The following is a 26,608-nucleotide window of genomic DNA, read 5'->3' as shown; positions in this document are numbered from 1 at the left end:
ATAAAAATGTCAAATTTCATCATATTGGTAAGAGAGTTGTTTGCTTTGTACTTGTCCTTTGACATCAAGTAGCAGATGGTTCAGGCAATTATTAAATGAGGTCTTCATATCTGAAGATACACGATTGACTTCATCAAAATCATGCCTGCCTATTAGTACTTCCCTCAGAGTCTGGCACCTTCACGTTTTCAAAATTCCATTTTATCCACTGATCCATGTTAGTTCAACAGAGAAACAGGAAAAAAAAAATAAAGAAAACCTACCACCATGACAAAAAAAAGCACAGGCCTGATTCCAATTCACAATCACATATACTCTAAATACCTGGTATTTAAAAGTTAGCATTTTCTGGGCATCAAGTTTTACTCTGTCCCTAGAAAGATCATAGCCACGCATTCCCAGGCACGCCTGAGCACAACACTAGTCATTCATTTGGTGTGGACAAGATGTTGTAACCCGCTCTAGTTTTGACTTCAGCAATAGTATTCATGAAATCCTGGGTTTGGGACACCAGACATTTTTTTCCCCCCTCTAAGAGCATTTAAAAAAGAACAACAGAACTACTCAAATTGAAAGCGCAGCTCTGTGTACAGCCAGTTATCTGCATACCCCCGGTAGCGTGCACACCAGACTTCAGAAAACACTGATCAGTTAGGAGTGATTTCTTAAGGCTGCACAAGCTATGCTCATACACTCTGTTTGCCAAATAAACAGGAAGTTTCCATTCTGTCTGCAAACTGACAAAGAAAGAATGCACAGCTCATCCCAAAGAATTCAAAACCAGAGAAGGGCTTTCTAACGACTCTGAGGATGCAGATCTCCTGATGAGTTCTCTTCGGTGGGCATCTCATAGAAGCCGATCAGTGAAGACAAGGGCTTTCGGAAGCACTTGGAGTCCCTTGCACTTTGCAATATCTTCCACTGGGAGATGCACTCCTCCTGTGATTTGACAGAACACTGGGTATTCAAAGAGCATCCATCTCTAATTTAAATGGCATGCTGCATTTCTTCCTGTAGCCAACCGTGTCATCCCCGAGAATGTACTACGCCCACCGACACCCTATTTACTTACCAACAAGAGGGAATAATTTTTAAACAAATCATTTCCTTATTTCAATATAGAGGTTATGGAGAATCTTTCTATCCATCCTTGTTCTAACATGAAAACATTTGATCAATTTTTCCAATGCAGGTATCCAGGGAGAGATACAAAAATAGAATATACCTGAAATGCTGCAATAAAAAAGTAAAATTTTCTATCGTGAAAACTTTCACTGCCACTGACTGCTCACATGTAAGTGGAAGGGGTTTTCAGTTCAAAACAAAACGGATGAACAAAAAATCTGTCCTTGAGTCAAATATTTAAAAAATGAATCCAAGAAATAATAATATGATAAGAATAAATTTAAAGACTAAATATGATAATATATGTAAAGTGCCCAGCACAAGGCCCATTGGTATCACAGAAATTTATCGAATGGCAGCTTTAGATCCTTCAAGACTAGGTGGCTCTCCTCAGAACTAAAACACCAATCCTCAGGCCAAAATTAAATCGTAATTGTCAGGGCTCCCATAATCCTATTTGTTCCCCAATTTTAGCACCCAGCACATTCTGCCTCATCTAATAATTATATGTATTTACATATCTGTATCATCAGGTTCTAAGTACCCTTGAAAGCTCCTTACAGCTTTTAAAATAAGATATAACCTAAAAATTCAACACATGGAAGAGGAAACTATTTAATAAATGCAAGTTATCACACCTTACTTTTGCATGATGCCCTACCAATTACAGAGCACTTTCATATCCTAATTTCATTAACTTACGATCTTTCATTATCTCTGCCTCAACAAGACAGACACTGAGACCAAGGGAGGTCACATGATAGCTTATTAAAGGTGAGGCCGAGATTAGAAAGAGTCAAATCAGGCGCACAGGGAGAGATGAGGAGGAGAAGAGTAACAACAGGTAAGAGTGAAGGCAGGGGACATGGAGAGAAAAGGGAGAGACAACTGCACAGGTACACAAAGACTCCACAGGAAGAAGATTTCAACTTTATGGCATTCTAAGATACTTCCCTGAAGACTGAAATGCACGGTCTTAATTTTTTCAGTGGCAGGCACAGTGGTATCAACTCTTAAGAATCATCTTGGAAGGGATGCATGTTATCTCCTAGGGACTTTAACTGCTTGTATCTGCCTAGGCCTAATCAGAAGAGAAACCAAACAGGAGTTCGAACTGGGAGAGTTTTACATAGGAGTAATTAACTATGGTAGGACTGGAATAACAGAAAATTGGAGTGATGAGCAATGGCCTAGTGGTACATTTAAAAAAAAAAAAAAGAAAGAAAGAAAAAATAGAGGCATTGTAGATATCAGAAACAACTACTGTCCCTAAGGCTGAGACAGAGCACCCAAGGAAGAGATCCATCCCCTGGGCTGCTGTATAGCATCTCAGTGTTCAAAGGAGTGCCATGCACCCAGGCGGAGATCCAGACCTTATTTGGAGATGGCAGAGCTGTGGCTCACTGAAGGGTAGAGAAGATGCTGTGGTGACCATCTTCTGGAATTGACTGGAAACCCATCCTTAGAACTTTCTGAGACTCACCCTCTGGAACATGCCCCAAATACACCCTCCTGAAAGTGTCCTATCAGCAGCAGTCTGCTATAAAACTACCTAAGGGGGCACCAGGAGAAGCTCCTGACCATTGGGTGATGAAATAAAGCACTAAAGAACATGCCAGAGCTGTAGGAACAGTCTGCAAGCAAGAACACAGGAACCAAGAAGCAAAACCCTCTGCTCCTGATGTGCCTTCCCAGCACCCTCTACTAACAAAATTTCAATGCCAGGTGTGAAGGAAACAAATATTGAAAGGGCTCTGGCAAAAAGGATGAATTCAAAGCTTAAGGGCAATAAATCAATAACTGGCACCTTGGCTAACAGAGAAACGTTCTTTGTAAGCATGCAGGAGCCAAATGACAGCACAGCTGGGTATAATACCTGTTTTACCAAGCCCACACAAGAAACAGATTTGGTAGGATAACAATTAAGTAGCTGTGTTGCTTTCATTCTACTACTTTCAGACTTCTTACCTAGATAATATATCCTATTAGAATGCTAGAAAAGAGAATCTTTAAAGATCATATAGAGTAAAGAGGTCAATCACCTCTCCATCCGGAAGCCAGATTGGACAGTGATACACAATGAACATGTGGTATGAAGGGTAATAAATTGCAGTTATAGAATTACTCCTCAAAATACCAATTTTACACATTAAATTGGTCTTTGCTGTCAAAGTGCTTTCAAGGCTGTCCACAAGGCTGTGGACTCATTTTAAACTTGCAAGATGGAAATTGTTAGCCCCATCTGATGGGTAGGAACATAAACCACAAATGCCAAAAATTCATCAGTTAACCCAAGTTCACATAGCTATTTGCTGTTACCCTTCCCCAACACAAACCTATCTCCAGGGTCTAAAGTTCACGTATCTATTTGGCCAAACAGATGCATTCAATAGGATCTTTCAGGCTATGACCAATTCCTATCAGAGAATCCCACGCTATCACAGGGAATCATGGGTGGTTTTCTGCTACAAACTTCTCTTCTGCTCATCTCCTAAAATTGCTACAAGACAAACTTAATTTCAACTTACTTTGATTAGAAGTATATTTGAGGAATCTTCCAGCTTTCAAAGATGACATTATCACTAGATAGGGATGAGTATAAAAGTCAAGCTAACCTCACTTCAATAGCTTTCGAGGGCATGTCTTTCTATGCTCTTGGATTTTGCGGACCAGTGAAATTTCAAAAACTTCTTGGGGTCCTACAAAGGGTAGCCAAATTTATTTTACAAAGTAAGAAACTTTAAAAGGCAACTATAAATCCATGACCCCTTATCCACAATTTCAAAATCTAAACAATTGGAAATCAGATGGCCCTTTTTTCTTCTTTCCTATAATTCATTTGGCAGCAAAATGTGAACTGACCTGAGCTCATCTTGGCAGTAAAGCCTGACCTGAACGAATGTGAGGCTATCCACAGACTTTTTCTGTCTAACTTAGTATAAATATTCTTCCATTTCACTGCAGAAATATTACTGAAACTGATTATGGGGGGTCAATTCAGTCCTGGCTGGGCTGTTTTTTGGGGGGGCTGTTATATAATATACCATACATGCATTTTATTACCTGTACAAAATCCAAAAAGAACCTAAATTCTGAAATGTATCTTGCCTTAAGGTTTTCAGATAATAAGGGTGCACAACTTCTTATCACCGTCAATTCCATTACAGAAAGGGCAAGAGGATTTTTTAGCAATCAAAAAGTGAAGGGAAGTCTCAGAAAAAAAAGGATGGTTCTTTACAGACAATAGCTTTAGCTTTCTGGAAGAAAAAAAATCACTAAATTGTGGTTTTTCTTTTTTATTCTAAACATGTAAAAATAACCACAATAAACCAGCTTCTATGTACTAAATGGCATCTGGGAACTGTTGCTGTTGGAAGACATTGCACTCAGAAGGTTCCACACTCAGATGAGGATCTCTGGACTCTTTCTGTAGTCTCAGGCAGAACTGAAATTCTAGGACAGAAACAGGTTAAGCCATGCTAGGACTCTGTAGCCCAGAGATAAATGATGCTCATGCAGCACAAAGGCTAGTGGTCATGTGGAATCCATCCAACAATAGTTCTACAACATTCCCACATTAAACCACCTCCAGTGAACAGATCAGAAGGTGTTCGCACCTCTGTTCCAGACCTAACTGGAAAGGTTCTTTGCTTTTTAAAGAACCAATGCAATTGAATGAACATGTTTATATAAGAATAAATCTAGCAAATCTGAAGATGTATCCTGATGGTTAGAACACTGGGCAAGCGAGAAGGAAAAACCACCAGAAGACCTGCTTTTGGCATCGATATCTTCTGGCTTTCTCAGACTGCTGATTTCCGAGCACTGCTTCTTCCCTGAACAGTCTGATGAACTAACAAAACTGAACTTCTTGGACATGTCAAATTCTGTCCTAATAGATGCTAGAGAATCGGGTCTCCTGTAGTTTAAGAGAGAACATTTAATTACTCCTACAAGGGCCACCATCATCTGCATCCACAGACAGGACAATGAAAGATTCAGTTTGACAATATTTAATGACTCTCTACTTTGTACTAGTCACTGTGTTAGACACAGGAAAAGGATAGCTTGATAGGAACTTCTCATTTTCCTCATGGACTTCATAGTCCACTTAGGAGAGACTATTACAAAAAGTAACTATTACACCATTTGCTATGTAATATGATAGACGTTCAGCAAATGCTGTGGGATGGGATATCATGTAATTCAGTTGGGGGCAGGGAGCAGAGTTCACAGACCCAGCAAGACCACAGGCACAGAGGAAGTTCTGAAAAAACCTTGAGAAGCTTTCATCTCTCTCAAATGTATTTCAAATTATAGATTCAACAAAGTTCTAATGTCTTTGATGAGAGCAAATCTGATGCTTGTGGAATAGCAAATACTCTTTTTCTCCCCTCATTGTTTGGGACCTGTGCCTGATTGGTTTTCCAAGCATGTGCTTAACCTACCTGATGGGTAATCCAACAGTATCACAGAAATATGCAAGAATGCGGTATTTTGGGGAAGGACAAAAAAATGGGGTGCAGGAACAGCATGGGGTGCTGAATTGAGAAGCGGCAGGAAGTAGGGCTGGAAAGGTGGTTCGAAGCCCAGTATGAAGGGCTCTCTATGCCATGCTAAGAAACTCGGACTTCCTGAGTTCAGGACCCCAACCTTAAAAAACCAGGGAAAGGTTACTGTGCAAAAGGTTTTTAAATAATCTTCATTTCAGGATGATTATTATGAGAAAGCAGTAGTGATTCTACAAATTATACCATAATTATCTGAAAAACCATCCTACTCCCAACTGCCTCTTTTTCAGACAGTTGATTCTATAATTAAGTAAAAGTGAAATCAGCAATAATAATAAACCAGTAAGCTAATTAATATTCATCTAAAGAAAAGTACTCAAGTTGAGAAGCAAAAATATCATCAAACATAACGAAGAAAATATAGATGTTGACGGCAGGGAACTGTTATTTAGAAGAACAATAAGATGTATGCGAGGTAATGGACCATCCAACAGAAGGGTAGGAATCATTAAAAATTATGTTTGTAAGGGAAAATATGACAATAACTTCAAAGTCAAAATATAGAGAATGTTCATTCCCTTCCCCTTTCTGAAGAGTTTAGTCCGAAAGCCATTAGTTAAAGTAAAGCAAAGAAGGCATTCTGACCTAGGTGAGGGTTGGGAGGGCAGAGAAAGCACTTTATGGGGCTTCAAGGGATGAGGGTCCCTGTGGTATTGCTGGGGGCGCAAGACAGTGAGTTTAACCAAATGAGAAGGGTATTCATGCAGAGGGACAGCAGCCTCAGATGGGCAGGGACTGTTGCAGGCCAACATTTGAGGAGGTAAAGAGCAAGGATGCATCGGTAGGGTCCTGAATACCTACTACATACAGGGGCATTGGTCAAATAACGAGACACACATTTGTTTCTCAGTGTGAGAGATGAAGGGGTGAATACATGGAAATTGAGAAATCTAGAATGAGCTCCATGGCATTGGACTGAGACTTGAGGTATTCATGAGAACTCATGGTTTTCAATATATAAAGATGTATATATGTGCGTATAAATATTCATACCTACATTTCCTAGCTCCGCCCACTGAAAGGGCTCGGGGACAGCAATACTCCAATAGCAGTGAACACACATTAGCAAGCAGATTTCGGCTGTAGAAACCATTCTCCATGAAAAGGAACCAGGATGGCTGATTCCAGGGCTAAGGCAGAGAAAGTCCAAGATGAACCATAATGTACAGAAGTGCTCAGAAAATAAAAGATAACTCAAAATGCAAGGAAGAATGATGGGTGCATGTCAAAAGGACGTAGAAACCAACCTGAATGGGTCCCTACTGGCTGAATCGGGGGCCGTTTGGCATCAAAACAAGTACAGACTATAATTCTTTGATTAAATTGGGAAGCTGTGACTACATACTGATACAAATAAATAAATGAAATACATGAAGAACAAGATATTTACAAACCCTCAACATCCTCCCAATACCCCACCCCAAAATATCACTGATGAGAACAAGCCGAAAATGTAGTTCTACAGAGGAGAAGCTAACAGACACCACCTTAAGCCACCTAACCTCATCAGTATGGGTCAAATCAAAACCACATGTCACCGTGAGTATACAGCATCATCACCGTGCAATTCCTGCCAAAGCAGCAAAACCTGAGTATAATCATGAAGAACCACTGAGACCAACCCAAACTGAAAAGCATTCTGCAGAATAACTGCCCTCGAGAGCCCTCAAAAGTGTTAAGGTCAGGAAAATCAAGGAAAGACTGAAGAAGTGTTCCAGATGGAAGAAAACCGAAGAGACATCGCAATTGAATGCAATGCATGACGCTGAACGGGAACTTTCTGCTATCAAGAACACTTTGGGGATAATTAGAAAAATTTGAATAGACTTGATTAGAATGTAGTAATGTATTAATGTTCATTTCCTGATTTTGATGGTTGAATTGAGGTTATATGGGAGAATGTTCTTATTTATAGGAATTATACTCTAGAGAATTTGGGGCTGATGGGCACCGTGTCAGGGGGAAAAAAAAGTTCTGTGTCCTGATCGTGCAGTTTTTCTGTTAATTTGAGATGTTTCAAAAGAAAAAGATTCACAAGGAGAAAGACGCTAATATACGTTTTGGCACATACATACAATAAAATAGTTCTTAGGATGAGGCTGACAACGACTACAAGAAGAAATGACATTTGAGTGCTTATTATGTTCAGACAGAGTTTGAAGTACTTTATAAGCATATCTCATGTGATGCTATGTAGAATGATGTTGAAAAGCAATGAGGGCACAAAATAGACCCTTGTCATACTGAGTGAAAAGTGCAAATACAAAAGGGTATGGATTATATGAGTCCATTTTTATAAATCAACCACACACACATTTTATACATATATAGATCCAAATATCAACTGATTGAATTATGAATGATAAAAATTTTCTTATTTTTCATGTGTGCTTTCTAAGCTTTAAAAATAATTTTAAAAAGTTAAAGAAAATGAAACTAAAAATAATGACCAGGGCGCCTGGCTGGCTCAGTGGAGGAGCATACGACTCTCGATCTAGGGTTGTGAGTTTGAGCCCCATGCTGGCAACTTAAAAATAAACTCTTTAAAAAAATAAAAAATAACAATGGCCATATTAATTTTGCAATACAATCTATTTTAAAATATACAGTTGAAAACAATATATACTAAAAACATGGGGAAGATGTTAAAATTATATTATTATTAGAGAAAAGCATGATACAAAGCTACGTACAAGAGAGGAGTAAACGAGTAGTGAAATTTGAATAATGGGATGGGAAATTATTTCTTATTTATACTTTCCTCTATTTTCTAAGTTTTCTACTAGGAATACAAATGAACATTATAAGAAAACTGTTCTTTTTCTCATTGGGTGACTAGGAAGACCAGTAACAATATGAAAATTGTTCACGGTATCATGTTTGTAAGAAAGACAAAATCTTGGGGCACCTGGCTGGCTGAGTTGATGGAGTGTGCGGTCCTTCATCTCAGGGTTGAGCTCAAGCCCAACTTTGTATGTAGAGCCTACTTAAAAAAAAAAAAAAAGACAAAATTGTACATAATCATGATAACTATGTAAAATATATGCATGGAGAAAGTTGAAAGGTAGTATACCAAGACGGTAACTGGATTATATTAGGCAGGGTGAAGTAATGTGTGATTTATGTTCTTTTCCGCATTTTCCAAAACTTCTATAATTTTCATATACATATATCATCTTTAATGTGTGGAAATTCTCTTAATAAGCAAAAGAAGTGGGGCGCCTGGGTGGCTCAGTGGGTTAAGCCGCTGCCTTCGGCTCAGGTCATGATCTCAGGGTCCTGGGATCGAGTCCCGCATCGGGCTCTCTGCTCTGCAGGGAGCCTGCTTCCTCCTCTCTCTGCCTGCCTCTCTGCCTACTTGTGATCTCTCTCTGTCAAATAAATAAATAAAAAATAATAATAATAATAATAAGCAAAAGAAGTACATGGGAGTATTGAGATAAGCGTTAATGATGAGTGTTTCTAAAAATAATGTTTACAGGGGCACCTGGGTGGCTCAGTTGGTTAAGCAGCTGCCTTCAGCTCAGGTCATGATCCCAGGGTCCTGGGATTGAGTCCCACATCGGGCTCTTTGCTCGGCAGGGAGCCTGCTTCTCCCTCTGCCTCTGTCTGCCATTCTGTCTGAGTCTCCTCCTCTCTCACTCTGATAAATTAAAAAAAAAATAATGTTTACAGTCGGAAAAGGGCCATTCATCTTAATATCCTCAGAAGAAAAAGACACAGCATGGAATCACTGGCATGGAGAGTGGGTGTAACAGGCAAAATAACGTCCCTCCCCCAAAGCTCTCTACTTCCTAATCCCTGGGACCTGTGATTATGTTACCTCACATGGCAAAAGAAACCTTGCAGATGTAATTAAGTTTTACGAGATGGAGAGATTATCCTAGATTGCCCAGTTGGGCTAAATACAATAAAAAGGGGTCATTTAAATTAGAAGAAGAAAGCAGGAGAGGTCTAAGGGATGAGATGTGAGAACTCAACCTACAATTGCTGACTCTGAAGGTGGAGGAAAGAGACTCCAGCAAAGGAATACAGGCAGCTTCTGGAAGCTGGGCAAGGCAAGGAAATGGATTCCTCCAGAAAGGAAGGTGGCCCTGCCTGTATCTTGCGGTTCGCCCAATAAATCTGTGTTGTTTTAAGCGCTGGGTTTGTGGAAATTTGTTACGGCACCAAGAGGACATGAACGCATGGGGTTATGGACAGCTAGGGGGGAAAAAATCTGAGTTTAACCATTCATTTTAGTGAAAACAAAGTAACTGAGGCAGGAAAGTGAGTTGGAACTGAATAAGCAATGTTGTTAATAGCAACATTTTGTACATGTTACATTTTCCCTATGTCATTTGATAGCAAATATTTCAGCCTGTTCTTTGGATGTAATCTGGATGTAAATGGGTAAGTATAGGCTTAAGGCCAAATGATACACCAGAACTGCACTTGTAGGAAAGGGTAGGACAGACTGGGTTGAGTTTCCCTTCTATTTCAATCCAAGTTCCTACTCCCCACTGATCATTAGAGTAATACTTATTCCCTATCCAACCCACAGAATAGAAACTACTTGAACTACGTAGCCAAAAGAAAAAGTATTTTACACATAAAAATAATGATAAAGGCTATACCAATTTACCTGTAAATATTAAATGTATCGGGGCTCCTGGGTGGCTCAGCTGGTTAAGCGACTGCCTTCGGCTCAGGTCATGATCCTGGAGTCCGGGCATCGAGCATTGGGCTCCCTGCTCAGCAGGGAGTCTGCTTCTCCCTCTGACCCTCCCCGCTTCTCATCTCTCTCTCTCTCTCAAATAACTAACTAAAATCTTTTTTAAAAATGTATCACAAGCACTGTACAATACGGAAAATCTGACAAAATAGCTTTTCGTAAGGAAGTCTGTTTTTATACTTGAAATAGGTAAAATGCAGCTTTCTGATGTTTAACTAACACTCAAGTATATCAGAAAACAGGGAGATTCATGTGTTGGCTGTTTCCCTTGCTAGGTGAACTTCAAGAAGCTCTCTCACCTTTGCATATCAGATTCCCTGTCTTTTTACATTTAAGGGTTGAACATTATCTCTGCAGTCTTCTCCTATCTCTAAAGAAATGTAGGCTGGTATTTGGGGAGCCACAACTATAATTAGAAAAACGAATAAGTGTAACTGTGTTTTTCAACTCCTTTCAAAAAATCAGGGTGAACCTATTCAGCATCTACCTTCCAGGGAGAACAAAGTAATTCAAGCATATCACCTCATTAATTTTTGAGGGAAGGGGAAAGTATTTCTGTTCAGAAAACAAGGAGAAAGAAAAAGAAACTGTTAGCCGATTCAATAAATTGCCTCCATTACAAGATGGCAGCGCCAGGACCAAAACACAGGGTTTCTCAAGCTCCAAACTCAGTTCTGCATTCTGCCTTTTCCACAGAAGAGTCAGTCAGGGAAATGAACTATGTGTAAGGGGAATGCGTAGGAACACAGGCTCCAGAGCTAATGTTGAAGTACTTCCCCTTCACATGACACGGTCAAAGGATGAAGGTAACATGCGGGGGGGCAGACTGCACTGCCTCAGGGAACCCAGAGAGAAAAGTGTGTTCTGGGTGGCCTCCCAGTGACGTGAACAGCCACTGAAGCCTGGAGAAGGCCAAGAACAGGAGCTTCGTGAAGCCTGACAGACCTGCCAACTCTGGACAATGGCTGATCTCAGACAAGTTCAGACAAAGTTACATAAGAGCATTTTCAATAAGGTGCCAAGGAAAAATAAACAACAATGTCAAAGCTCCTGTCAAAAAGAACATCAAGTTTAATGCTGTCTCTGTTACTATGTTCCTCAGAAAAGAGATTGCTAAGACCACCAGAAGATTTCTTCCTCGCTGTCTCTAGCCTGTATCTGTGTCAGCCATGCCATGCTGTACGGATACAGGGAAAGTGTCTTCGCCTCCAGGAGAAATGGTTTCATAACATACTGTGAAGAAGGAGATCCTGAGGAAGGGAGGAGGATGCATTTCTTTTCCTTCAATGACAGGTTAAGGCCTTGGGTTCTCAGAGGAGCCCCAGAATAGGGCTGTCTAAGGTTCACAAAGTTCATATTGCCATAGCTTGATGCCAAAGGTACGGAAACTCAAATCCACTGAAAGGGTAGAGCTTCCAAGAAAGAGTAAAGGTATCACTCTTTTTCTGCTCCTTTCAATCCAAAATGAAGCATGGTCCAAAAAAAAAAAAAAAGGTACTTTTTTGTTTGTTTGTTTGTTTGTGTTTAAAGCTTTTAAAAAAAGATTGTATTATTTATTTGACAATGAAAGAGAGAGAGAGAGAGAGAGAACAGGCAGGGAGAGCAGCAGGAAGAAGGAAAAGCAGGCTCCCTGCTGAACAGAGAGCCCGACATGGGGCTCGATCCCACGACCCCAGAACCATGACTGGAGTCAAAGGCAGATGCTTAACTGACTGAGCCACCTGGGCACCCTTAATAAAAAAGTGTTGACGGGTGCCTGGCTGGCTCAGAGGGCATAGTATGTGACTCCTGATCTCAGAGTTGTAGGTTCAAGCCCAATGTTGGGTGTAGAGAGTACTTAAAAATAAAATCTTTTTTTTAAAGATTTTATTTATTTGACAGATAGAGATCACAAGTAGGCAGAGAGGCAGGCAGAGGGGGGGGGAAGCAGGCTCCCCACCAAGCAGAGAGCCTGATGTGGGCCTTGATCCCAGGACCCTGAGATCATGACCTGAACTGAAGGCAGAGGCTTTAACCCACTGAGCCACCTAAGCGCCCCTAAAAATAAAATCTTTAAAAAAAACAAGTGTTGGGGGATTGGGAGTAAAAATACCACACAACACCAATAACTAGCAAGACAATGGAAACCTCTGTTTTCTGGCAATTTTTGAAAAGCATCCACATGCATTAAGGCTCTGAATTATTTCATGGGTCCATATGCCTTGTCACCCAAAATAGAAACAAATGTAACCCAAAATAGAATGTGACCCAGCTGTGCTTCAGGAACCCTTGGAAATTTGACATCATCTTTTAACACTCTCCATGCAACTGCATTTGCTGGGAAGATGAAAAGGGAGGGAAATGAAAGATAAGAAAAGGAGAGAAGTAAAAAGTTTTAAGAGGAAAAACTTACTTTCATCCCCTTTCAAGTTCCCAATTCATTTACAGCACTGAACCTATCGGTTAGAATGTATGTAGACACCGCCAGTCAGCAGAACTGGCCTGGCCTTAGGGTCAACACCGTGGGTAGCAGATATGAAGCTCTTCACAAAATGCAGAAAGCCATTCCTTTTTATTCATGTGCTGCTCACTCTGAAAGATCGTCATGGAACTGGTTACCCATTACCCACCGACCACGTCTTCGCTTGTCAGAGATTAGCGAAGCAGTTAATGGAATGCATTTAGGGAAGGGAACATAGGATGGGTGACACGGGACAGTCAAAACCCCCCTTCTCAGGGAACTCACAACCTAAGGAAGGAGAAAGAGAGGCAGAAGGTTAAAGGCACAAACTTGGGAGCTGAACTTCCTGGATTTGAACTCCGCATCCACGCATATTAGTGTGTGATTCGGACAACTTTGCTAAACCCTCTGTGTCTCAATTTCTTGTTTGTACAATGAGAATAATGATAGTAGCTACTTCATGGGAATTATTATGAAAAGGAGATCAATTAATAGGCAGGGTTTGTACCTGGCCCAAAGCAAGTACTATTTAAGTGTTAGCTATTATAAGGACAATTGCCAATGGAACTATTAATACTATTTACTGGGATGCAGATCGCCACTACCACCACCAGAGAAATGAGAGTCGTTGGTAAGGAAGCCATAAGAAAGGACCCCAAATTCTAATTGGAAGAGGCAAGAGGGTACACAAGCTTCACAGATGAGGGGACACTTGTGCTGAGTCTTGAAGGATAAACAGGAGTTTATCCTTGGGCCAAAAATGAGAGAGAAGGCATACCGGAAAAAGGGATGGAAATATGAGGGACTATGTCACCTTCCAGTGTTAGGGGAATGTTGCAACGCATGCTCTAGGGAGAAGAGGAGGCCGGTGAGATGGAGAGGAATGGCACGAGAGGCCCTGTCACACCGTGAGTCACTGAAGAGATCTAAACAAGGAAATGATACAAACACATTTACATTTCAGAACGATCATCATGGTTGCAAAGGGAGGGCTGGACCAGAGGGGGAGGTAGGGGAGGAGCGGACCGGAGAAATAATTTGGAAGGAGAAATAGGACCTGGTGACTGGCTAAATGTGTGGGATGAGAAAGAAAAAGAAGAGTCCAGGATGATGCTTCAGTTTCTGACTCAAGCCACTGAGTGAGTGGGGGATCGTTAAACAAACCCAAGACTAGAGAGCAGGAGACAGGTGCTGGGAACAGTGATTCTATGGGTTTAGACCCACAGCGCTTACAATACTGGGGAATCTTCGCATGAAATAAACACTCATGCATTTCAAAACATTAACAGTGCTTCAGAAAAGTGGGATCATACTTTTCCAAATACTTCACAGTGAGCATAAATTATACAATAGGGTGAGGAAAACTTTAAGACGGATATATGAATGGGCTGCCTTCCCCAACTTCCCACTAAATGTCAAACAGACAAAAGAGTGAGGAAAACCAGCACCCGCATGGCAACTGAGAGTTGGCGAAGGTGCTGTTCCTTTCTACTGGGGGTCCCTTCCGAACCCTGCCATCCCCAGCACCTCTTCTGAGTTCATACCAAGTCAGAAATGACAATGCCCAGAATATACTAGAAAGCCTAAATGCCACACTCAGCCAACACGGTACACTACATCCTTCTTGCTGCTGTGACATTCCTACAAACTCAGTGGCTTTAAACAACACAAACTGACTGTCTTACAGTCCTAGGGGTCAGAGATCTAAAATCAAGGTGCTGGCAGGGCTTCAGGGGAGAATTTGTTTCCTTGCCTTTCCCAGCTTCTAGAAGTCACCTGCACTTTGTCACTTGTGGAACCTTCCTCCATCATCAAAGAGTATAGCTCTAACTTCTGTTTCCATCATCCTATCTCCTTCTGACTCCGACTCTCGCATCCCTCTTAGAAACTGTCCCTTGTGGGACGCCTGGGTGGCTCAGTTGGTTAAGCAGCTGCCTTCGGCTCAGGTCATGATCCCGCCGTCCTGGGATCGAGTCCCGCATCGGGCTCCTTGCTCTGCAAGTTAGCCTGCTTCTCCCTCTGCCTCTGCCTGCCATTCTGTCTGCCTGTGCTTGCTCTCTCGCCCTCTCTCTCTGATACATAAATAAATAAAATCTAAAAAAAAAAAAAAAGAAACTGTCCCTTGTGATAACACTGGGCCCCTTCGAGATAATTCAGGATAACCTTCTCATCTAAACTCGATCATGTCTGTAAAGTCCTTTTTGCTATGTAGAGTATCAGTCACAGGTGCTGGGCATTAGGATGTCGCCTTTTGAGGGGCCATTATTCTGACTACTACAGGTAGTATTTGCCAGATTTCTTCACTGTAAAGGTATTTTTACTTTTCCACATTCATTTCTTTGGAAGTGGATCAGGAAGTCCACTCAAGGACTTTGGACTCAAGGGAGGAGGGAGATGAAGTTCTGCTTCATAGAACACATACATACATATAAAATTTGGAATTCCTCTGTAAAGAAGATTTGGGACTTCTCCCTCATTTTTTTCTAAAAAAAAGATTTTATTGATTTATTTATTTGAGAGAAAGAAGAGTATGTGTGTGCACGTAGTGGGGAGGGGCAGAGTGGGAGGGAGAGAGAGAGAGAAGCAGACTCTGGGAGGAGTGTGGACCCCAACACAAGGCTCGATCCCAGGACCCTGAGATCAAGACCTGAGCCAAAACCAAGAGTCAGATGCTCAACTGACTGAGCCACCCAGGTGTCCCTCATTTACTTGTTTCGATCATTTTTTTCTCTCAGTATTGACACGTAGGTAAAAGTCTGAGAAAGGGGCTGGATAAGTACCCAGGAGCACATGGAGAGGGACAACAGTTAATTCATTCACTCAGCAAATATTTGTTGAGCAACTAATATGTCCCAGACTTGGCTGGCTGTGAGTAGTTACATTAAAGCAATCAGTAAGACAGACAAATCACTGTCCTCCTACAGCTTCCATTCTAGTGAATGGTGGTAAATAATAAAGGAAGAAACAAAGATTGAAACTAAGGCGATGTGTCACTACACAGGTAGCCATTTCAGACTGGGTAGTCAATGAAAACTTCTCAAAGGAGAGGCCTTTTAAGTGGGAATCTGAAAAGAAGAGCTGGCTACACAAAGACCACAGGGAAGGACGTTTCAAAGGAACAGCCAGTACAAAGCCCTTCTGGGAATCTTTCTTCCTTTGAGAATAAATAAACAGAAAAACAGCAAGCATGGGGCCAATGAAAATGTACTGAGAAACAAGGAAGAGATTTGTCATCATAAACACTCAGGGAAAGAGCAAAACTCTGCAAATGCTTTCATATAGTAGCCAGAGAACAATGTTGAAAGCCTCTGGCACATTCAAGGAGAATAAGAAAACATGGCCTCAATCAAGCAGGAAGAGGAAGTCAAATGTAACAAGATCGGATGAGGAAAGTTATACATTCTATTGGTCAGCTCCAAGGAAACTCAACGAGAGTCACAACCAAAATGTGCATCGGCGGGAGGAAAGAGATTTGATACAGTAGAAAACAAATTCATGAAATGGAAGGAAAAAAGATAAAAATTAAAGCGAGGAGAGAGAGGCCCCCGGGTGGCTCAGTCTAGTTAAGGGTCTGCCTTTGGCTCAGGTCATGGTCCCAGGGTCCTGGGATGGAGCCCACATCGGGCTCCCTGCTCGGCAGGAAGCCTGCTCCTTCCTCTCCCGCTCCCCCTGCTTGTGTCTCCTCTCTCGCTGTGTCTCTCTCTGTCAAATAAATAAATAAAATCTTAAAAAGAGAGCAAGAGAAGAGAAAAGATATCATATATGGAAGACACTACAACTAACCGCACCCCAAAGTGGATTCAACCTAAATGTGAAATATTTTGTCCCACGGAAGAGTTTCTACTTTGTAGCTACTATGTCTCTAACAAGTTTGTACTGACCTGTGAAAACGCTAACAGTACAACTAAGAAAGCTAGCAGGACATAGACCTGATCTACAGTATATAAAACAGTGAATGTTTCCATTTACCGAACATTTACCATGTGCTAAGGACCTGACTCTCTTGAAAACATTTTACTTTATCCTCAGAGCAATCCCACAGAGTGATACTATTTTATTTTATAGATGAGGAAACAGACTGAAAGAGGTTAAGAAACTTCCCCAAGTTCACCCAGTTACTGAAAGTGGCAGAGCTTGATTTGAACCTGTATTTGGCAGACTTCAAATCCTCTGCTCTTAACCACAACACTGAAACCAGATCACGTTCTGTAATTACAAACGCAATTCCATTTAGAGAAGCACCAGAAGACTAGAGTGAAAATGCCCCAAGGGGTTAATAGAGATTACTTGAGGTGATTATTTCCACTGCGTATGTATAATTTTCTCTTCCGTACTGTTTTATAGTAAATACTTGTAGAGTCAAAAAACAAAATGGTGGGGCGCCTGGGTGGCTCAGTGGGTTAAGCCTCTGCCTTCGGCTCAGGTCATGGTCCCAGGGTCCTGGGATCGAGCCCTACATCGGGCTCTCTGCTCAGCAGGGAGCCTGCTTCCTCCTCTCTCTCTGCCTCTCTGCCTACTTGTGATCTCTGTCTGTTAAATAAATTTAAAAAAAAATGGTGGAGAAGGGGAATAAAGAACTTTTTAGTCTGGGACTTAGGAAAAAAAATGTAGACTTGAGATACAAATGCTAAGGTCTTCAGCCTGTCGTCTGAGATTGAGGAAACAGTTGTAGAGGAGCTTGTCTAGAAAGATATGTGTAGAATATGTACAGAATTATGGACAGCAACATTCAAGATGTAGGTAAAGAGGACTAAGGGTAGTTATTCCTCCTCCCAGGAACAGAAACACTATCTATGGCCTGGAAATTCCTCTACATGGATCAAACATGCAACATTACTAATAAGTCCATGTCCTTTGTAGAAGGGTACACGAGTCTTCAGTGACAGGAACAAGCACGCTGACAAATTGCACAGGCATCTATGGTGATATGTTACAATAATAATAATGCGTAACCCAAAGCTACAAAATACCTGGGCCGAAAGAGAAGTCAATTACGTAGAATGTGACCGGCCTCAGACATTCAGGCATTACGCTCTTCTATTATGACCCTTAATGGCATCTTCTAGCCTAAGGTTTGAGTTTATGATCATCATTGCCTCACTTACTTTAGCAAAGGAAAAGCTAGATCCTCGTGAGTTTTCAAGCCTTAAAAAGCACAGAAAAACATATCTGTGTGGAAGTTCACAAAATGATGAAAACAGTAACAAAAGGGCTTATCTTCAATGACTGATCATCTTTGAATTTAACCAAAGATGTGTTTACTGGGGCACCGGGGCGGTGCAGTCGCTTAAGCATCTGACTCTTGGTTTCAGCTCAGGTCAAGATCTCAGGGTCTTGAGACTGAGGCTCAGCATGGAGTCTGCTCGAGACTCTCTCTCCCTCTCCCTCTGGTCCTTCTCCCTGCATGAGTGTGTGCATGCTCCCTCTCTAAAATAAATAAATTTGGGCACCTGGGTGGCTCAGTCAGTTAAGTGTCTGCCTTTGGCTCAGATCATGACCTTGGGACCCTGAGATCAAGCCCCAAGTCAGGTTCCCTGCTCAGCCTGCTTCTCCCTCTTCCCCTGCCTCTCCCCTCTGCTCATTCTCTCTCTCAAATAAATAAATAAAATCTTTAACAAAAATAATATAAAATAAATCCTTTAAAAAAAGATGCGTTTATTTATCACCTACTATGTGCTCAGGCTTAATAATATAATTCCAGGCTTTTAAAACTAAAAGGAAGGAAAGGATCTTCCAATTCTTAAATTTTACGGATGAAGGCAGTGCTTGACAAAGAGTAAGGGCTCAACATTTTAAAATACCTAACGAACTGAATCAAAGCCCCATGTTCCCCTTGAACATCACACACTATTAAGAAGTAATTATATACAACATCAGTTTAAAAAAATAAAAAGCCTGAACTTATTCCTAGAATCTGCACTGAATTTCATTAGCCTATTTTACAATTTTAATGACTGTAACTTAATATTCAATTACTTAACTATAAGTAAGACCTGACTGTGGGAAACAAAACTACCTAAACAATTTAACCAAGTAAAATCATCAGCAACAAATAATTTTTCGTGTTGTACATTCTCCAACATTTAAAGAATGCCTATTATGCACAAAATCCTGTATTATACAGGATTTAAACAAATTAGATATACTCTCTTAAAGAGCCCCGTTAAAGATGATGAAAGCAAAGACATGCTAGAATTACTTTAGTGCAGAAGAGCGCATGATAAAATTCACTGCAGGGGTAATATAGTCCAGAGGCAAAAGACATGTTATTGATCATCTACTTGCATCAATCAAGGAAGGCTTTCGGTGGGACATGAAATTTTTTAAAAATTTTTTTAGAAGATTTTATTTATTTATTTGACAGACAGAGATCACAAGCAGGCAGAGAGACAGGCAGAGAGAGGGGAGGAAGCAGGCTCCCTGCTGAGCAGAGAGCCGCATGCGGAGCTCGATCCCAGGACCCTGGGACCATGACCTGAGCCCATTGAGCCACCCAGGCGCCCCAGGACTTGGAATTTGATCTGCGTCTTGAAGAACAGTTGGAATTTCAATAGTCAGAGATGGGAAAAGGCAATCTGGGTGGCACAATGAGCTTAGCAATTTTAATAGATCACTTTGACTAGAGTGGGAAAAATCTAGCTGAACACCAAATGTTGTCAAATTTACTCTGAAATATTTCACAACTCCATCCCCACCTGTCTCTTTCTCCATTGACCTCACCTTTGTTCAGACGCTCCTTTAAAAAAAAAAAAAAAAAAGATTTATTTATTTATTTATTTGACAGAGAGGGAACACAAGGAAGGGGAGTGGGAGAGAGAGAAGCAGAGAGAGAAGCAGACTTCCTGTCAAGCAGGCAGCCCGATGCGGGGCTCGATCCCAGGACGCTTCAATCATGACATGAACCAGGCAGACGCTTAATGACTGAGCCACACAGGTGCCCCTGTTCAGACGCTCCTCGTTTCTTATTCTGACCACTATGATAGCCACCGGCCGGCAGGGTACCATGTATTATCATTCACCGCTATATCCCTAATACCTTGCCTTGTAAGTGGTATGTGATATTTGTTAAAGGTATGGAAACTTTATTGAACAGTGTTTGGCACTCTTGCCTGTATTGCAAGTGCCAGATAATATTTTATACTGTGTTTTATTCAGCACAGTACTTCTAGAAAACTGGACCACTGTCAGAGCTTTACACCTCATTGCAGAATTCCTTATTAGAGCTAGGAATCTCCTAAAAACACATCACCAACCCAGTAACAAATGGGTGACTCTTACCACCACGTGCCTTCCCAGACTTGACTATAATGCATGAGTGAGGATGGCGCTCAGAGAGAGATCTTGCTCTGAGCAAAGGAAGCCACCTACCACTCACCTTTCTCAGAGCTTCCTGGAAACTTCTGGAATAAAACTCCAGATAGGGTAAAACATATGCTGAATGGCAGATGGCACGACTAAAAACATCTAAGGCAAGAAAAAGGTTAATTCTCTGTTGTGCTGTCGCCCCAGCCCTTAATTATCTTTCTATATGCTTTATTAATTTTTCATAGCAATTTTCTCCAATATATATTTTTTCTCTGACCCTACCCCTACAACCATCAAAATATAAGCTCAGTGAAAACAAAGTCATCATTTTTCATCATATTTTAGCACATGAAAGTGGTTAGCATTTAGCAATTGCAGAGTGAATGTTGAATTATAAATCGAAGAAACAGATTTTTTTTGATTAGCAATTACTACACGCCAGACATAGTGTTATGGAATGGGGTTATACTGCTTCAATACACCCATTATCTTATTTGAATGATCACTTTTAAAAAAGATTTTATTTATTTATTTGACAGACAGAGATCACAAGCAGGCAGAGAGGCAAGCAGAGAGAGGGGGGAAGCAGGCTCCCTGCTGAGCAGAGACACCCCCCCCCCGATGCGGGGCTCTATCCCAGGACCCCGGGACCATGACCTGAGGCAAAGGCAGAGGATTTAACCCACTGAGCCACCCAGGCACCCTGAATGATCACTTTAAATTCATGTTAAATCTACATAATAATTTGGGAGAAGTTAATTTTTTAATACAGGATCATAGTATGGCTGCTTTCTTGAATTTTTCAATTTCTTTAGATAGGTTTGAGACATTTTCATTGGGATTATTACTACATATTTATGGTTTATGGTTTTTATAAATGGATTTTTGTATTTTGTCTTTTTATCTTTTAAATGGCTACTTTTGGTATAAATAAAAGGTACTGGTTAATTATTACCTTATATCCCGCTACTTTTTTTTAAAGATTTTATTTATTTATTTGACAGACAGAGATCACAAGTAGGCAGAGAGGCAGGCTGAGAGAGGAGGAAGCAGGCTCCCTGCTGAGCAGAGAGCCCGATGTGGGGCTCGATCCCAGGACCCTGAGACCATGACCTGAGCCGAAGGCAGAGGCTTAACCCACTGAGCCACCCAGGTGCCCCCCCACTATTTTTTTTTAGCACTCATTAGCATTATATCAGCTAAGAAGTTGTTTTTAAGTCTTGGCTTTTGTAGGTACATAAGCCGATGTTCTAAAACTTGATCATTTTTTTGGTCTCCTCCTTTCTGTTAGTTATGCTACTTTATTGATACTGGTCAGAATTTATAAATATGTGTTAAATAATGATGACTGTAGGCATCTTTGTTTTGTTGTTGCTTATGGAACTATTCCTACATTAAGTATGACGCTGGACTCTTGGTTTTAGAGAAGTAATTATTTTTCTTGTTAAGAGAGGAAGTTTCTATGACTTTTCTTTAAATTTATTTTTTAAGGTAATCTCTATACCCAACATGGGGTTTGAACCCACAACCCTGGGATCAAGAGTCACATGCTCTATGGACTAAGCCAGCCATGCACCCCTCCTATTTTTATTCTTAAAGTGGGCACTGAATTTTTTTCAAACACCTTCAGCATTTATTTTCTTCAAGATTTTAATTTTAAAGTAATCTCTACACCCAACATGGGACTCAAACTCAAGATCCAGAGATCAAGAGTCCCATGTTCTACCAACTGAGCCGGCCAGGTGCTCCCCTTCAGCATTTAATTTGGTTTTTTTTTTTTTAATCAGATCTATTGATAGAATACCTCATATAACTCTCATAGTATTAAACAATTAACACTCTGGGATAAAACATTCTTAGTCACAAAGGGTCAATCTCTGCATATATTCCTAAATGTGTTTGGTTTATACCTTATTTACAACCCAAAACTGATCTATAATTTGTGTACACAAACAAGCAACATTATTCTCAGATTTTCATACCTGAATTATGCAGCATCATAAAATGAATGGGGTCATTTTCCATCATTTTCTATGCCCTCAATCAGTTTCTTTAATATCAGAATTATCTGATTCTTTCAAAGGAGCTTTATTTATAATAAAGATTGTAACAGTAGGAAACCACAGGTCATTGGTTTATAAACTAGGAGTTATACAACTAGTTGCTTATGCCTTGTGAGGTATGGCTTAGGTTATAACTCAGTTCCCTTGTCATGTACAAAGATATTAATTTAAAATTAAAACTACAAAGAGACTTTTCTTTTATAAAGTGTTCTTATTAATTATCCAGATTCTAAGTGAAACCTAGGACATAATTTCATTTCTTTGGTTTCTGGTCAAGAAAGCACTTATAACATGAAGGCTAAAACTTTAAAACTTCAGGAAGAAAGCCTAAAATTTGAGAGAGCAAAGATTTCTTGGTTAAGATACAAAAAGCATGAGAATAAAAGAAAAAATAATAAATTGAGCTTTGTAAAAATTTAAAAAATTCTGCTCATCAAAAGAAAACGGGATGGCAAGGCAAAGATTGGAAGAAAGTATAATGCAATATATTAAAATATTCAGAACAAGCTTAAAAACTCCTTAACTGCAAAAAGATAACCACCCAATTTTTTTTCCAATTTATTTATTTTCAGAAAAACAGTATTCATTATTTTTTCACCACACCCAGTGCTCCATGCAAGCTGTGCCCTCTATTATACCTACCACCTGGTACCCCAACCTCCCACCCCCCCCACCACTTCAGAGTCCATAGTCTCTCATGGTTCACCTCCCCTTCCAATTTACCCAAAAGTTGCTGGGGGGAGGGGGGTTGGGAGAAGGGGGGTAGGGTTATGGACATTGGGGAGGGTAACCACCCAATTTTTTAAATGGGCAAAGTTCCTGAACAGATACTTCTAAAAGATAAATAACAAACAAACATAGGAAAATATACTCAAAATTATTACACAAGAGGAGAATGCCAAGTGAAATCCATTATTAGAAACCACTACACACCCAACAGAATGGCTAAAATTAAAAAGGTTAATAACAAGGGGAGCCTGGTTGGCTCAGTCAGTAAGAGCATGTGACCCTCAGTGTCAGGGTTGTGAGTTCAAGCCCCACCTTGGGTGTGGAGCCTACTTAAAAATAATTAAACAAAATTAGATTTAAAATGCCAACAATACCAATAGCTAGTGAGGATTCTCACTTGTTACCAGTCAGAGGAGAAAATGATATGATCACTTTAGAAAAGGCTTTGGCAGCGGCACCTACATGGCTCAGTCAGTTAAGCATCTGATTCTTGATTTCAGTGCAGATCATGATCTCAGGGGCCTGGGATTGAGCCCCACATCAGACTCCACATTCAGCACACAGTCTGCCTGTCCTCTCTCTGCTCCTCCCCTGGCTTGCTGTCTCTCTCTCAAATAAATGAAATCTTAGGAAAAAAAAGTCTTTGGCAGTCTATTAATGTTAAATAAATTATAAATGCTACATAAAATAGATTTAATAAATTCAAATAAAATTAATTTAAGAAATAATTTATGTTCATATTTTAGATACATATCCAAAGGAAATTTTGTGGCTATATATAGCCACAGAAAGATCTGTACAAAAACGTCAAGAGCAGCTTCATTCATAATAGCCAAGAAACGGATGCAACTTAAGTAACTATGAACAAAAAAATGGATAACCAAATTGTGGTATAGTTTAAAAAAAAAAGGAATACTACACAGCAATAAAATAGAAAGAATTCCTGATACCAGCAGAAATGATAAATTTCAAAATCATTACTTGGAACTAAAAAAGCCAGGCACAGTGTCTGACTCCATTTACATGAAGTTCAAGAAGATAGAGGATAGAGACTGGAAAGGGGAATGAGGTAACTCTCTGGAAGGATGGAACTGTTTTATATCTTGATCTGAGTCATGGCTACCTGGATGTATGCAAGTGTAAAAAACTATCATGATGACTATTTAAGTGTTTGTATATTTTACTGCACTTAATTATATCTCTATAAAGAGAAAGATGTGTATTTAAGTGTTTGTATGTTTTACTGCACTTAATTACAACTCTATAAAAATAATGGAGGGGCACCTGAGGGGCTCAGTGGGTTAAAGCCTCTGCCTTTAGCTCAGGTCATGACCCCAGGGTCCTGGGATTGAGCCCCCCATCAGGCTCTCTGCTCGGTGGGGAGCCTGCTTCCTCCTCTCTGTCTCTGCCTGCCTCTCTGCCTACTTGTGATCTCTGTCTGTCAAATAAATAAAAAATAAAAAAATCTTTTAAAAAAATAATGGAAATCAGGGCACCTGGGTGGCTTCAGTGGGTTAAAGCATCTGCCTTCAGATCAGGTCATGATTCCAGGGTCCTGGGATTGAGCCCCGCATCGGGCTCTCTGCTCAGTGGGGAGCCTGCTTCCCTTCCTCTCTCTCTGCCTGCCTCTCTGCCTGCTTGTGATTTCTGTCAAATAAATAAATAAAATCTTTAAAAAAATAATGGAAATAAATTCAAGTATGCTATGACTCCCTCAGTTACTGACTTGACCTTTGGAATTCCTGCCCTCCTACTCTTTCCTCTTCCAAATGCGTGATAGAGACCCTCCTACTCAGTGGCACTTGGCCTTTGCAGACTCAACTCACCAATGTGAATTCAACCCCCAGCGTACACACCTTATTCTTTTCTTCTCTCTTTTCACCCAACATGGCCACACATTATTCCTGCTAGGATTTCCTTGCTTTCTGCGTCTCTGAGCAAGCTTACCTTACAGCCCCTTGACCACAGGAGAGTACACATTCCAACCAAAAGGCACCCGTCATATATTTCCGTAACAGAATTACTATGTAACATCCCGAGTATTACGATATCTGACAAATAACAATGACTTTATATATGTCCCCTTCCTACTTCAAACTCTCCCCTCTTTGCATATTCTTTTAAGACACCTATTTTAAAACATATCAGAATTCAGAAACACAATGCTGTATTTCAACATAGTTAAAAGCCTCACATTTATGTTTCAGGAAGAACACCAATATACCGTGCATGGCTTGCCAAGCTCTCTCTCTCTCCACACCCCACAGACACTTATTTAATCCTCCAAACAACCCTGATGTAGGTAATTTTATCCCCAATTCATAGATGAGGAAGTTAAGGCACTGAGCAATTAAGACATTTGGCCAAGTCTAGATGACTAGTAAGTGGCAGAGCAGTGATATAGACAACTCCTGCATATTATTTCAAAGGATTCACGCAAATCATGCAATTCAACTATTAGGACTAAGGGATACTCTTTCGCACTTACAAAGCAAAGGCTACATTTCTTTAAACCATGAATTTAAAACCATAAGTAGTCAGAGAAAGCTCGGAATTTCTCAAAACTCTCTGAAAAAGTTTTCACTGGATTCTTAAGTAACAGAAATGTACAACCACAGGGCAATACTATTAAAAAAAAACTTGGAGGTGAACCATGAGAGACTATGGACTCTAAAAAACAATCTGCGGGGTTTGAATTGGCGGAGGGGTGTGTGGGAGGTTGGGGTACCAGGTGGTGGGTATTAGAGAGGGCACGGATTGCATGGAGCACTGGGTGTGGTGAAAAAATAATGAACACTGTTATGCCGAAAATAAATAAAAAATAAATTTAAAAAAAAAACTTGGTTGAGACATCTGTTCTTAAGCAATGGATACTTGTATTTCTTCACTAACATGCTTTAAGACTAAAAAATAAGTCAATAGATCTAGTCATTGAATGTCACGTGGTCACAATTTACACCGAGCATGTTTTTTAATTATATTCTCTATTTCTTCATTAGCTCAGAACACACAGTCGCTATCATGCTCTTCATTCCATCTCTTCGTCACCCAGTCATTCTTTTACTCACTCATATAGCAAATATTTTACGTTAACCCAGGCATTCAACAAATATTCATTAAGCAGCAACAATGTTAGGCATATAAATAGGCAGGAGAGACATTATAGAAATTATAAGGTGAATTGCTTCCATAAATATACCGGTTACGGAGTATTGCAGCGACTGACTCCCCTCTATGAAGATGATCCATCACCTCTAACACTTGGATAATGACCTGTTCAGGAGGAAAAAAAGTCGATATTTACTATAAAAGTCAATACTAGAACTCTCAAATTATGCTATCTATGTAATATTTTATATAATTTGTGACAGAAAGACAAAAACGTATGTCTGTAGTCCCCATGTCCATATTCTAGCTTATGAAAATTTAAGAAAAGGGAGAACATTAAAGGGACTGAATCTGCAACAAATTAGCTACAGAATTCCACAGTGGCTCATTAAATAGCAATGACTGCGTTTTCCTTTCGTGTCAAATCATTAGAATAACAACCAAGTATAGGGGAAGTTGGATGAACCCTGAGGAAACCTGAGGAGTCTGGGTGAAGTTGGGAGAGACGGGAGGAGTGAGGGGCGCAGAGCAGAGGCACACATTTGCCAGGGAG

At 40.3% G+C, this 26,608-nt stretch overlaps 1 protein-coding gene across 1 annotated transcript in view; it reads right to left on the bottom strand.

The window, feature by feature from the left end:
• KLHL13 (kelch like family member 13) overlaps positions 1-26,608 on the bottom strand; it is a 200,232-nt gene that overhangs the window by 94,026 nt on the left and 79,598 nt on the right. The window contains exon 2 of the mRNA XM_044234328.1: positions 26,147-26,220. Coding sequence (XP_044090263.1) covers positions 26,147-26,196 — 50 coding nt within the window. The 5' untranslated portion in view covers positions 26,197-26,220. The remainder of the gene's footprint in view (positions 1-26,146; positions 26,221-26,608) is intronic.

This window comes from Neovison vison, chromosome X (genome assembly GCF_020171115.1).
Source record: "Neovison vison isolate M4711 chromosome X, ASM_NN_V1, whole genome shotgun sequence".
NCBI classification, from domain to species: domain Eukaryota; kingdom Metazoa; phylum Chordata; class Mammalia; order Carnivora; family Mustelidae; genus Neogale; species Neogale vison.
Note: the sequence above shows the minus strand (reverse complement) of the source record. Positions and strands in the feature narration are given on the sequence as shown.